Source organism: Salminus brasiliensis, chromosome 1, assembly GCF_030463535.1.
Source record: "Salminus brasiliensis chromosome 1, fSalBra1.hap2, whole genome shotgun sequence".
Classification (NCBI taxonomy): Eukaryota; Metazoa; Chordata; class Actinopteri; order Characiformes; family Bryconidae; genus Salminus; species Salminus brasiliensis.
Window position 1 is genome coordinate 17,786,484 of NC_132878.1, and position 15,062 is coordinate 17,801,545.

The 15,062-nt window shown below is 37.9% G+C and overlaps 1 protein-coding gene across 2 annotated transcripts in view; it reads left to right on the top strand.

Moving 5' to 3' along the window:
• Nucleotides 1-15,062, top strand: part of LOC140549997 (ras-specific guanine nucleotide-releasing factor RalGPS1) — a 178,807-nt gene that overhangs the window by 21,792 nt on the left and 141,953 nt on the right. For both annotated transcript variants that reach the window (XM_072673800.1, XM_072673793.1), the window contains exon 2: nt 13,924-14,063. In XM_072673800.1, the coding sequence (XP_072529901.1) occupies nt 14,007-14,063 (57 nt within the window). In that variant the 5' untranslated portion in view covers nt 13,924-14,006. The remainder of the gene's footprint in view (nt 1-13,923; nt 14,064-15,062) is intronic.

Sequence of the window (15,062 nt, forward strand, 5' to 3'; positions counted from 1 at the left end):
TTTACACTGTGTACAGAGCAGCTACAAGGTTTAAACTAGGGCTGGACAATATGGTAGAAATACTGTTTAAAGACATTGTTCAATATGCACAATATTTATCACGATACATTTAACCACAGACTGAATACATGAGTAGTGACTGGTTCTTAAACACTGCTATTCAGCATCTGCTGCACTTCATTTAATTAAACGTCATCTAATTACACTGTTTGTTATGAAACCTGCAGTTGATCAGTGTTCTTTAAGCACCAACAATATCCTCGATATGCTATAACAGAATGTATCACAATATGCTAAAATATTGTCATATTGCTCAGCTCTAGTTCAAACCATGGAGAAAATGAAGAAAAATGGAGATACTTTTTTTTTTTTTATTGTACAGCAGAAAATGTTCTTTCAGCATGTTAATTCAGCCTTTGAGGGTCAAGGGACCCTCAGATGTCACACTGTATTATTCCTAGCATAGTTGAATAATGAGGCTTTGGTACGTGGACCTGACATGCCATGAACCTCCCTAAAAAAAATAATAATAATTAAAAATTAATAGAAATCTGGCATATGCAGGACTGGAAATGCAGGCTAATTCCAAAATCCGGCCCACTAGGCAAAACCGTAAAACTCAACAATGATTTTGAGAGAATGGGTTGTTGTTAAAACTGGAGAGCAGCACATCCCCTGCAGACTAGTTAAAAAAACATCAGCCATTCCCATAGTTATGGGAATGACTGGTTGCTACGCAAACCGGACCTCATGACCACAGCTTTTCCAGTGCCAGTGTCCGCAGAAAGGGAACTCAAACTCAAATGTCAAAAGGAAAGCCGGTGTTATGCTAAAAGCGAACAACGGCTGATGTTTTTAGCCTTAACTATCTCTTCTCTTCGCTGTCCGCTCCCTCGAAAACAAACTGGACCACCTTAGTTGGACCAAACGAAGGCTACTAACACACATCTGAAGGCAAAGGCTTTTTTTTTTTTAAAACTAAAAAGCCAAACTAGTAGGGATAAGGCTAAAAGCTGACTGCTACAGTCTCTTTAGTATTCCAACAGCTCATTGCACTGATAGGACACCATGAGAGGACAGTGAGGCTATTTTACTCAGGATTGTGTAATTACAGTGTTTCTGTTGCTGCATTAAAACTAGGCCATTATATGCAGGTTCAGGGAATACCGGTGCCGTAAACCTCCCGTCAAAGAGTGACATAAGATGCTTACATGCATTTTTTTTTTTAGCAGTTTTAAAGGAAGTCTCCCAACAGTGTGCTTTTTAGACTACACTGCTAATTGATGTCTGGTTTTAAAGGGTGAAGAAAATATATGCAAATCTTTCTGTGCTGAAAGTTTGTGACTGGCCTATGCAATTACCTGTATTTCCAGCATCCCCTTTAATGTGACCCATGCATGTTTTGCACAATTCAATCTCATATGTTTATGGATGAGGGAGCACATCTGTTTTCATGGATTTAGGCTCGTACAACGGCTTCAAATGTAATGTGCATGCTTTCTGGGGCAAAATGTGTACGTCCCTTCTAAAGTCTACTGGGCTTATGAGGCTGAAGTTGACTTCTTATCTGTCAGCTTTTCCTTTGCTGATAAATCTGGAGGTATGCCTTTAGTGGCTGTGTGTAAATGCAGTGAAGAAGTCGATTGCTACGGGATCTTTGATTCTGTTCAGTGAGTTTACCACACCAACTGATAGTTAGCATGTTTTTAGCATTGTAAAAGCATCCCTGTTGTACACTTTATCAGATACTGTGATTCAAAAGGGCAGAAAGACATTCCTGTCCCCTTAACTGTTGTGGTGTTGTCTAATGAACCCTGTTTTCTTAATCAACCTTGAATAAACACATTAAATGTGTTGATGCAAATAAATGTGCTAGAAGGCTTCAGAGAAACTGCTGCTCTCTTCCACTTTCAGCTATTCATGTTGGTGCCAGCTATTGCCACACAGCTCCAGGGGCCTGGGGTTGTGGGTTCGATCGTCAGTCCAGGCTCTGTCTATGGGAGGTTTGGCATGTTGTCCATGTAGGCCATTTTCTTCCCAGTGCTCTGATGTAAAAAAGCACCCCTAAAATTCCCTCTAGTTATCTGTGTGAGAGCGAATTAGTGTGTGTTCCTTGTCCAGGGGGTATTCCTGCCTTGCCTCCGTTGATTCCTGATAGGCTCAGGGTCCACCATGACCCTGATTAGGTAAAAGCAGATCAGATGGATAAATATTGGCATGAATAATAATGTAGCTGCTAATAATTTCCATTTTGAATTGCAATAAAAATGCAGTACTAAATAAACTGCCAGTTGATTCCACCTTTTGCTGGTCTTTTGTTTTCGCGTGCTGTCCGGTCATGTTTCCAATCTGGATTAACCCCTTGCAGTGCAGGCTCCTGAGTGGCATTCTGCGCATATTTATCTTTTTTTTGTCCGATAATATAATTATTTTGATTACAATTACCAGAGATTGTTCTTTTCGATACACAGTCACGCTCTCTGAAAGTGACATAATTCATCAGACCACATGCAGAACATCAGAACCTGATCAGCATGCCCATAGCGCACTCATCAGCCATTGCTGGGATTCATTAGGGCGCTAATTTGATGAGTGGCTCTGTACTTAATATGGAATGTTTTGATTTGGATGCAGAATGCGTTTCCCCAAATGGAGTGCCTTAATTACAGCTCGAGCAGTTAGCATTTTGCACAGGCCAAAATTTGCAATTACAAGGCAGCCTAATCTCTGTCTGCTGCTTCTGGATCATATGGTTGATTACCGCAGGCAATCCTTTCGGAGCTGTAAGAATTGTTCGTTTATTTCATGTCGACTGTTTTAATTATCGTCTGCCCAGTTTGTTCCGTTAAAAGCAGATTTGATGTCACGTGCTGCATTTCTTCCTCCTTCACTGCCAACTCTTATAACTCACTACCCAGAATCTCATCAGAATCACAAACTGTTCCCACAGTCCACAGCATTTGAATTCTAACCCAGTTCACCTGTGCTTAATGTAGCTGTTCGTATAATTTAAAGGTGCCATATTTAAGCGTAAAGTATAGCCACTGACTTGTCTTTGCTTATTAAATGTTGCATCCTGTTTTTGCCTTCATTCTGTGGATGACTCTTTTAGATAAGGGAGGCTTTATTAAACAGTAAAGATTATTTTTTTTGTATTTAAATGTAACATTGGTGAGACAAACCAGACACTCACAGATGAAAACAGTTGTAATAATATAAGCTAAATCCAAAACCATTAAGTCACAAACTGGCAACCTTCTGGTTTTTCCCTTTTTGCTCTGGTTGCCAGATTGTGACTGGTTAATGATTTTGACCCTCACTTGTTTTGACTTCTCCTGTATGCCCAGTCGGTTGCTGCTCTTTATGGTTTTGACCTGGCCTGGCTTTTGTACTACTCTTTTGTATTCACATTATATCATTACAGCTGTTTTCATCTTTTTTCCATCTGTGAGTGTCTGGTTTATCTCACCAAGGTTATATTTGATTACAAAAAATCTTTGTTGTTTATGTGTAGGATGTTTATTCAAAAGCACTTTCACTTTTGTGCAAAACCTTCAGATTCAGATTGTCTTACATTGACTTCTATTAAATGTTTCATAAGTTTCAAAGTTATTTTTCATAAAGAGTTTTTTTTTTTTTTTCTTTTCTAAAGTTGCCATTTTTAAGAATCAATATGCAAGGAAAGATGTCAAAATTATGTTTATCATAATCAACAATATGTAACAAATCTGGTGTAGGATATTCATGTAGGATATCTTAATATTATGTTGCAAATTGTATGTGTTTGTTTTATTTGATTCTGTAAGATTTGTACGATTATTTTGGGAAACAACTTTACAGTGTCTGAAAGCACCTTCACCATTACCCAGGACGTACCATTTTCTCTGTCTGATATCTCTAATGTAATCTCCAAATTCCCCCACACCCCCCACACCAACCGCCACCCTCCCAACCCCAACAATACTTTTAGTCTATTCTTGTCCTGCTCTCCCAATGTGAGGCTTGTGTGGAGAGTCTAATTGCCATGCAGGCAGAGGTGTGTAATTATGGTGGCACAGAGCTGCTTTAATGGAAATGGGAGATTCTCCCATCCCTCTTTTGCTCATAGAGACCAGAATAGAGAGAGAGATGGGGCTGTATTGAAGGGGAATGAGGGCATAAAGAGGGAGGCACATAAAGAAAAAAGAAAAAAAGAGCGAGAGATGGAAGGAAAAGGGGTTCGGTGTCGCACAGCCTGTTATTTTTGGCCTACTGAACAATAGCATGTTGTTAAAATCTCTGATGTGTTCACCCAGAGCTTGCAGCAGTGTTGATGGGTACCCCACGTAGACTCATGTTTTGCTTGAAAGGGTGGGAAAAGAAGATTTTTAGAGATATGGGTCTCTGGCTGTACATATATTTTAATGGATGTTGTGGTTGTTGCGAAAGTTCTCAACAAAATGCATTTTCAGAAAAACAAATTTAGAAAATCTTTTTTTATTTTATTTACATATTTATAAGCATAAACACAACCAAACAAACAAAAACATATGTATCACAACACTTCCTGTAATGGACTGTATTTCTGTCTAGGGGATATTCCTGCCAAATACATTGTGACCCTGACCAGAACAAGATGGATTAAAAGATGAATGAATGAATGAATGAATGAATAAATAAATGAATGCAAAAATTGTAATATTCTTTCTTGAAAAGCAGTTGATCTTAATTTTTCTTTTTTCTGACATTTACTGTTAGAAGTGTAGATATTACATTTACATTTATGGCATTTAGCAGATGCTCTTATCCAGAGCGACTTAAGTAAAGGTTTTTTTATGCAGCACATGTATTTGATTATGGAAAATGACATTTGGTGATTTTTGGAACTCAAAAGCAAAACAAACACACCCCTCCCTTCAGTGCTTCTTCAGAAGAATGTGCATTGCCACTGTGCTAGCAAACATGTTTTTAGAGCTTCATGGCCATAAAACCCTTTACAAATGTTGTACTATCAAATACCATGATAGAAAGTTAGCGAGAACAAGGTCATGGCAAGTAATTCGCTTTAGCTAGGTTGTGGGTTAGCAAAAATATTACCCACCTAATTACCCATGAGTATTACCCACCTTTCAAGCAGGAAGGGGTATGAATACCAGAGCAGAGAGTTGGCGAAACCTAAATAGACATTCACTGAATTTTACAAAAACTCAATTTGATTAAAATCATGTCCAGCACCTTTGAAGTACAGACAATTTTATTATTCAGCTGCACATATAATTTCGAGTAAAGACCTCTTCTTTAAAACACACCATTAAATATCATAAATATCTTGCAATTAGAAATATTATTGTCCAGTTAAACACCCCAAAAAATAAGGGACCTTCAAATATTAGAGGGATACCATAGAAGACACACTTCTGGGTTCATCAGGAACCTTTTGATTGTTACATAACCTTTGCATCAAGTTCTTTAGACCTTTAAAAGGTTCTCCACACTCTCAAATCTCTATTACAGACAGGCGTCTTTGTGATTCTTCTATGGCATCCTTTCTACTATGGCACGTTTATTTTGAAGAGTGTATAGCCACTTCCCAGTGAACTTAGCAAAAGAGTACGGCATCTTATAGGGCTTCTGAGCAGAGAGCACATGTTCAGCATGCACAGATGATGGCTCCATTTATTTAGCAGGGTTGGGCTTCCTGAAAGCATCTTTGCACAGAAATGATTCATAAATGGTTGAGCGAGCATCACCCTGAACCGTCTACTCGCCGAATGTCTTCGCTGTACCAGTAAAGATGATCTTAGCTTTAAGATGCTTTTAAGAAACTGGGCCAAGACAGTGAAGCCTTTTAGTCTAGACGTGTGGCACCTGCAGTTAACTCATTTCAGCATGGCAGGAAATGAGGCAACATCACATATAGGCCTTCTTATACTGTAGTGAATTACATAGTCATTGGTAGTATAGCATTTTAAAGTTCAAATGTTAATAATAAACAATTATTATTATTAATATTAATAATAATAATAATAATAATAATAATAGTTAATCATTTGGATAGCAGCCGTTCCTATGACTGGTATGTGAATTGCGTGTTTTTCTGTACAGTGGTTCGAAAACCCTGGCCATGGAAGTGCGCTGCATATTTTGGCGTTTCACCTGCTCTGACACACCTGATCCAACTAACCAGCTCATTATTAAGCTCTTGCTGGTTGGAAGTGAAACTGGGCAGCCCTCCAGGATGAGAGTTGGGTACCACCGTGTTGCTGCCCCCTATTGTAAAAACTGGTGTGCAGTAGACAAGAAAATCCAGACAACAATCTATGAGCTCATCAGCCAGGCAGGCAGGCTGACATCTGAGCTCTCTGACGAACAGATGAGACCTCTCACCTAAAAGCTTGCAACTTTCTTACTGCTGTTATTCTTTGTTTGTTTGTCTGTCTTGATTGTTTCATTTTGTGAAGTATTAGGCATTAAATCGAATAATTAAAGTGATCAATGTGGTTCATTGTGTAGTTCTTTTTTGCTTAAATGTGACCTTGAGCAAAACCACATTGGACAACTTTTACTTTTAATTTTCACTTATTTAAATTTTACTTTAATTGGTGTTGTGTTCTAGCTGTAGAGTACCATTCAAAAGTAACAAATATATAAATATATATATATATATATATATATATATATATATATATATATATATATATATATATATATATATATATGTGTGTGTGTGTGTGTGAGGAAACACTTACTGTGAAAAAACAAAGTACAAACAAACAAACAAAAAAAACAGGGGCGAGATTCGTCTGTCCAAAGCACATTGTTCAACAAGTCACAGTCTTTGTCTAGGTGTTTTCGGACTTTGTGGTTTCTCAATTTTTTTTTGTCAGCAAAAGTTTCCTTCCTGCACACCTCCCATGAAAGTCAAACTTCTGATGGTAGATGCTTTTCTTTGACGTCAACTGTGACAGAAGCGTCCTGCAGGTCCCGTCGTGATTGATTAGGATTGTTGGAGACTTCTTTAGGCATCTTGCGGTCTGCTGTTGGGTTTGAATTTGCTAGGACGGCCTGACCTGGCCATGTCTGCAGTTCTCTACTTGTGAATGAAAATGTTTTCCATTTATTTACCCATTGTTTAGCGGACAGGCTGATTTTCTAATTGTTTTAAGATCTTTTTAAATCCTCTAAAATCCTCTCGAACATCCTAACTTTTTCATTTGTTTTAATTTGTTTATTTATCATCTCCATCTCTTAATATTGTTAAACAGAGATCACATGTTCATGTGTTTTAAATATGTTTTAAAAATACAAAGGTTTTCATGAGGTGTTCAGTTTTTACACAATTAAATAAGTCTGCAGGTGCCGACCCCCTCCTTCAGCAGGCAGGTTGTGTCGTGTATGTCGTCTTTAGTCATGGTAATGATCTCTTGACATGTTGAAAGTGTGATTAAGTGATCGAAAATAGTGGAACACTGTCGCTTGTTTGTTTCTATTACTGTTCACTGAACACTGGTCTGGAGAACCTTTTAAAGATTAAGGGAGTCTGGAATGGTTTCACACTCCTCCATGTTGTGCAGCGCATCAGACATGAAATGTTGACTTCTACAGCACAAATGATGGGACATATAACACATCATTAGGGTATAACTGTGGGTCTTGCAGGTTAGAATGGAGCGACACAGTGTAATTTGGATGGATGCCCGGCGAGGCACTGCTCTTTGGCTTGACTTTCCCCTTTTCCGATCACCCTTTGATGTGGCTGCTCCTGTTTGGAGTGGCAAGCCAGCCCCCGAAGAGCTTTGCTCATTTCACACAAAAGATCACAACCGCAATAGAAGTAGTTCTTACCTGTCATGAAACACGCTGAAATGGAGACTGACTCATTTTTGCCTGTTTCTTTTATCCACCAGCCTCATTTACGTAGATCTTTCGAGGCAAGTAAATTCCGTCAGGCTTTTTAGAAAATGTAAAACAAAGCTTTGATTCGTTGATTCAGAACTGATTCAGTACAGCGGAGCTTACATACATTACACACTCAGACCCACACTAGCATGACAGAATGTGGCCCGGTGAGCCAGTCCAACCCAAACCTTTACTGAGTTAGGGATGCCTGCATAGGGCCAGTGATGAGGGGCCAGTCGTTTGCCAGTGAGCAAAATCTCATAGCCCATTGTAGACCATTAGTCATAAATGGGTGAATTGAATTTGAGTTCATGTGATTATGCCCGTAAAAGAAGACTAAAGACTGAATAACATCAATTCTGCAGTAAATGTAAGAATAAGAAAAAGAAATGAAGGAAACCCCTCATTGTCGCACTGTATGGTGGAGTGAGCAAGAAAGCAAGAGCCCGACAGCTCTCTGTTACCATGGTAACGCCGGATGGCTTTCACACTTGCGGTAACCCCCAGATGTCTCCCCACTTGGATGATGCCGGTGGCTGCTATCCCATTCTCCAAAAACAGCTCCCATTACATTGTAGCATCGTGTCGATTCTCCTTTTAATCTTGATTTGTAGTCTGTAGGTGCAGCTGTATTTAAAAGAGATGTAAAGGAGTTTATAGGGCGATAAGGCTATTCCTATGATTAGGGTAATCCATTGCCTCGAATGAATTAAGTTTCGAAGTGTTTTCAGTACTTGGCAATCTGTGGATGTTATATACCTGTAGCGTGCAATCCAAGTTGTTTGTACTTGAAATCTGATGTAAAATGAAAGCCTAGATAAGTTCACTTAGGTGATCCAAGGTTTATTGAATAAATAAAGTTTAAGTTGAATGCACTTTGGGTACTAAATATGTATGTCAGGACAACTCAAAGTCCTAATACTGTAAATGCACCTTTTTAGATAACACAACCCAAAATCTCAATTTAATGCCACATTCAGCAACACAGAAAATGGCAACAACACAGAGGCCAGGCAGGTAATAAAAGATGTTAATTTGACTTAAATAAGACTGATTACACTCTTTGTAATGAAACATGCAGATAGTCAATGCTGTTTAAGCACTGACGATATGCACGATACACTCATAAAAGCATATTGTGTACCATAAAAGCATTTTGTGTCATATTGCCCAGCTCTACTGCAGATAGTTATTTAAGCAATGCCATAGAAGCTTAAATGAAGCTTATGAATCCATATATAACCATGACGAAATAAAGATTTGTGAGTGAGAAAGCTTTTACATTGGAGTCGTATGAGGCAAGTGTAAATACAGTTTAAGTTGGTCTTTAGATCTTTACATCTCAAACATTGTTCATAATGGAACAAAAAGTAATGTGGAGGCCAGTGTAGCTAAACTGTTTTGGGAGTACATAGCCACCAGTCTGCGTTGTGCAGAATGACACATTTGGCATCTAGGCCTCAAAATGCTGCTGCTGGTTTTAGCTATGTAACCTATACTTTTATAGTGTCAGGAACTACAAAACCAGTCTATTTGAAATGGATCAACAACTATAATGTTGTTTGAGGAAATTGCAGGATGAAACCACCAAAACCAGCGCGACACAACACAACACACAAACAGCTGTAGCACTTCTAAACCACAGTGGACACCTCACACCCTAATTTATAAATCTAATCTATAACTGAACTGAGCTTCTAAATCTCACTGAACCAAACTGGACTTCACTGCGACACAGTACTGATACACAACATGCATAACATTTGCACTGTGATTATTGCACAGCTGTACAGATGTACATTTTCTGTACATTTTTATTATAATTGTATCTGTACATAAAATGTTTTTTACAGCCCTTATTATTACTTTTGTAGTATTTTTTTAAACATATTATTTTTTAAATTCTATTTATTGTAAGTGTTTATTTTATATTAGCTTGTTTGTTTGTTTGTTACATTGTTACATTACTTATGTTATCTTATGTACATCGAGTAAAATTCTTTGTATGTGTAACATAAATAAAGAGATTCTGATAACCGTCTGTCTAGCTCTTCTAGCACCTGTGAAACGTCATGCCACCAGTACTCGACTGGGAGTACATGACTTAATCTAAACTCTTTAAAAACTGGGAGAGTGATGGTGGTATGTGTATTTAGGTCTTTTTAAAAAAACCTTCTTTTCCAAGATTTTTTTTGTAAAACTCTGTAAATAATATGTCAAATTATTATTATTATAATGATTAATATGATTTTTTTTTGTTTTGTTTATTAATATGATCAGTGGTTAAACCACTACAATAAACACGACTGTCTGGAGCAAAAGACTGAAATGTCCACCCTCCAGAAGAGGCCGCTGGAGCCTTTTCTATTTGATCTCTTTGCATTTCTGTTGGAAACTGAAGGAACAAACTCCAGAAACAGTCGGGTCATGGCTGATCTGTTGCATTTGGAGTAAGGAGACAGTTGTCAGAAAATGATTTTTTTTTTTTTATCTATTCTTTTTTTTCCAAACAGAACAGTCATCTCTGCGCTCTGAACAGCGGATACTACTAAGGCTAAATGGCATGAATGTGAGACAGGACTGACAGATCAGGTCTCTGTTAAACAAAGGGGTTTGTAGTCCAGATGTGACTTTTTACTGCAGGCTTTAATTTCTGAACCATAGAAAAGCCCATCATTTGCAGGGAGGTGCTGCCATCTGCTGGATTCACAATGTTGCTGTCTGGTTTTGCCATTTGACAAAAAAAAAAAAAAAAAAAAAAAAAGAATAGTGATGTAGAGTGTTATACAGTAATATGTTATATAATATTAATGCATTAATATTAGTTCATTTTGATACTAAAAACATCAATCCGTTAATCAATAAACAAGTAGTTAGTGTCTAAAGCAGTTCCACCCCAGTTTTTATTACCCAATTCTGATGCTCCCCTTCAAATGTGAAATGTCATGCCACCAGTACTCGACTTAATGACTTGATCTAAACTTTTTAAAAACTGGCAGAGAGTGATGGTTGTCTGTGTATTTAGGTATTTTTTTAAAGCTTCCTTGTTCATCTTCTTCCAATAACATTTTGTAAAACTCTATTAATTCTCAAAATTATTAGTAGGATTTTTTTGTTTATTAATACGATCAATGATAAAATCACTACAATAAACACGTCTGGAGCAAAAGAGATGAAATGTCCACCCTCCAGAAGAGGCCGCTGGAGCCTTTTTATTTGATCTCATTGCATTTCTGCTGCTCTCAGTCTCTCTGAATTCTGAAGCAGCTCCTGCTTTATGTTCTACCTCTGGACAGCAGAGACACCAGAATAATCGCAGATGGATATTTAATTTAATATGCCATGTGTTTCAGATCAGTACATGATGCCGCATCCGTGGAGATGCTACAAACACAATATTACACAATGTTAGTATTACTTCATAATATTGCTTAATGCATCAATAGGCTTTGCTGTTCAGATGCCTCTAGAGGCTTTCATTAACTGGATTGGGTGTGCTAGATTTGAGGTGGAGCTAAAGTTAAGGGGTAGATTACCAGGCCATCATTTGTTTGTGCATCTCATCAACCCTCATTAATCATCGAATTTACCAGGCCTTTAGGTATGAGATATTTAAGTTGTAATGCTGCATTCAGATTGGGTGCCCTGCATCGTGGCTCATTCCAAAAGCAGTTCAGGCTGGAATGTTCTGTATAGCTTCAGCCTAAATTGATTGAGCTAATCTGCTGTTGGCTGAATAGGCCAATAGATGTATGTAAATGTGTTGATTTTTGTGAATGTACAAATATAGTAAATTCAGAATGGTCATTTTTTGCCTGGACTGTGTATCCTGGAGAGTGAACCATACACTTTTAAACTTTAAAAGAAATTCATCTGATTGATCAAATTCATATATTTTGAAAATGAAGAAAAAATCATTTTTACCATAGTATAGACTCTTTAAATGAGAAACTTGAAATAAGAAACTTGAAATAAAAAATAAGGTCAGAGGGTTGAGGTGTTTACCTTTTTGTGGTATTTAAATAGTCATAAATTAGTTACTGTTGCTATATCTGTCAAACTTTCAGCTCAGCATAGGCCATGCTGTCTCTTTGTAACATTGGCTATGTTCATAAAGTGTTCCAGATCTGTTCACGTCTTTTTAATGTGACCTATATCCGACATCCGTCTGAACAGTTCACACTCCTAAAGTGACTCGCATGCACAAAAGAGAGAAGTGCTTCACACAAGGTTTCGGTTTCATCTTGGCCAAAATCAATCGAGGAGATGGCAAGGAGTTCCACTTGCTGCCAGCTGGGCTTCTCACCGAGAATGCGTTTTAGCTCAGTGTAAATTGGGCACGTTATTCGACCATGGCCACTTCTTTGGCTTGAGTTTTGTGTTTCTTTAAACGTTGCTTTTAAGCTTTTTATTTTCCTTTGACGCTGAGGCAGCGCCCTCCTGTGGTTTTTTCTTTAGAAATCTCCTCAAAAGCGAAGCGGTTCTGATATGTGCCTTCTAATTTCGTTTGACATTTATTTTGCTTCACAGTTGATATGGGTCCTTGTGCTCGAATACTGTGCCTGGTTGACACCAAACATGTCCTTCATTACTGTGTTCAGATAATTTATTGAGCTTCAGGAAGATTAACATTTACGTGGTCACTGTCAGACCAAAGCAGAACAGTCTGCTGTTTTCGATTTCCAGCTTGACTTGGTGAACTTTCCTACAACACTGAGGGGAAGGGGGTGTGAGTGGGAATGCTTGAGGATTTCCATTATAAAAATCACATACTTTCCTATGAGCTGTCCTCTTTCCCGTATCAGAGGGATAGGCCGCATGCTGAGCGTTTCTCTGGCATTCTGATACAGAATGTGCTTTTCCTCCACAAGGAAAGAATATTAAGATGGGTAAGGTTCTCTAATGTGTTTTTTTTTTTTTTTTAAGTGTGTTAGCTGAGGTGTGAGGAGGTAAGATGCTGTTTGCTCTTGACAACATGAAAAGTAGTTGAGAAAAACCACTAGTATGCTTTGAATGCATACTTCACAACCCTTGTGATGCACATCATATACCTGGCCAAGAAGGCATACCGTACACTCTTAAAAATAAAGGTGTTACAAAGGATTCTTTGAGTGATGCCACAGAAGAACCTATTTTACTGCCATATAGAACCATGTAGAACTCAAACTCAAACTCAAAAATCTATTTGACAAACATGGTTATTAATGAAATATGGTTATTTTATGGAATCACTCAAATTCCTTAGTTTTGAAGGTTGTACTATATAGTGCACTATATCTTCTTTGCCATGTTGTTGTGCTGGTTAAATTCTCAAAGGGCTCAAGTCAGTTCACTGCAAATGCTATGTACTTGGTGCTGTGTTTTGACACACCTCAGGCTTTGCGAACACACCTCAGGCTTTGTATGAAATGAGTAACTTGTTTTTATATATATATATATATATATATATATATATATATATATATATATATATATATATATATATATATGTATGTATTGAAGAAAGTAGAATATAAAAGGTGTTTTCAGTTATTTCACCTTTTTTTGTTAAGTACATAACTCCACATGTGTTCATTCATAGTTTTGATGCCTTCAGTGAGAATCTACAATGTAAATAGTCATGAAAAACAGAAAACGCATTGAATGAGAAGGTGTGTCCAAACTTTTGGCCTGTACTGTATATAATCTCTCTCCTGTTGGCTGTAGTAAGTAGGGGCAGTGGTGGTTCAGTGCTTAGAGTGCCAGGCTATATATGATGACATTTTTTTTTGCTGTTTCATCGATATTTTCAATACTATTTTGTAGTCAGAAATATAGTTTTACCGTTCTGGGTAATGATGGGTAGGTATAATATGTTACACATGTAATTTTGTTTACTTTGGGTCAGTTTCGGATGCAATATTCAGAGTGCTGTGGGTGGGGCAGACAAAATGTTAAGTAAATTTGAATGGAGTGTCTAAAAGATATATATACTTACTACATACACTATAATACGTTATAATATATACACAATAATTTCTTGTCTCTCTTTTTTTTTTTTTTTAGGAATGGATGATTATTTATGTGTGGGGTCCGGCTGAGGGCCACCGTTGCCCTGGCGTGCGCCCCCTATTGGCTCAGCCAGCAGCATGTACCGCAGAAACGGCCTGTCAGATGGCACCAGTATCAGCTCCGCCTCCTCAGAGGTACCTGTCTTCATCATTAGTGCAATGCACATACATGGGGGGGGGCAATTGCCTGCTCACTCAGTTAACCAGTTTCCCAAATGTAAACTAGACCTAGCCAGACTCAATTACTGCCAGCACTTTTTTCTAATCATAACTTTAATAGAATCTTAAATAGAATAGAATCAGATGTAGAATAATAATAATGTGAAGTAAGATGAATGATCTCATCAAACAACATGCTGTGACAAAGTTTATGTACCAAGAATTACAAAGAAAGGCATTTCTGAAAATCTGGAACTCCAGCAAACTGGTGAGACCCACCCATCTCCAAATGGAAAAAAAAACCTTCCAATAGAAATAAATCTTCAGAGCTGGTGAGCCTACTAAAGTTCTCCTCAGCTTCTATTATATTTTCACAGCACCATGCAACTGTGATTTTCTCAATGTTTGATGATCACCCAAACCCATTTTCTAACCCTAGCTCTCACTGTAACCTAGCGCTAATTAAAATGTGTAGGTCTAAACCATTTACTCAAGTTAAAAAAAAAAAAATACTACAAGTAGGTAATCGCAGACAGACTTGCTTTACAATGTACATTATAGCTCCACCTGGCTGTTTTCACTCACACATCCCGTGAGGTTGCTGTGCTGTATGATGGATAGTTTATGGTTTAGCAGCAGAGCATTGCATCTCTCTAACAAGGACTTCAGCTTGAAAGGCCTGCAGTGGTGATGATGTGGCCACTCTGGCATCCAACCGACCTTTCCAACCCCTCCACTCAATTTACCTCTCATTACACGACTCATAAAAACCATGCACGAGCAGCTGAAGGCTTTATTGTGCCTTTCTCCCTGTGTAGGGACGTAGTGACCGTAATTAACACTGGAAAGTGTGCAGAACCTCTTAAATACAGGCTTGTGGGATAGATTCCTTTATTTAGAGGTCAATGCCACAAGAGACCAGTACAGTTCTAATTAAGCTGTCTTCTACTGGCACTGTATTATACTATATAAGGT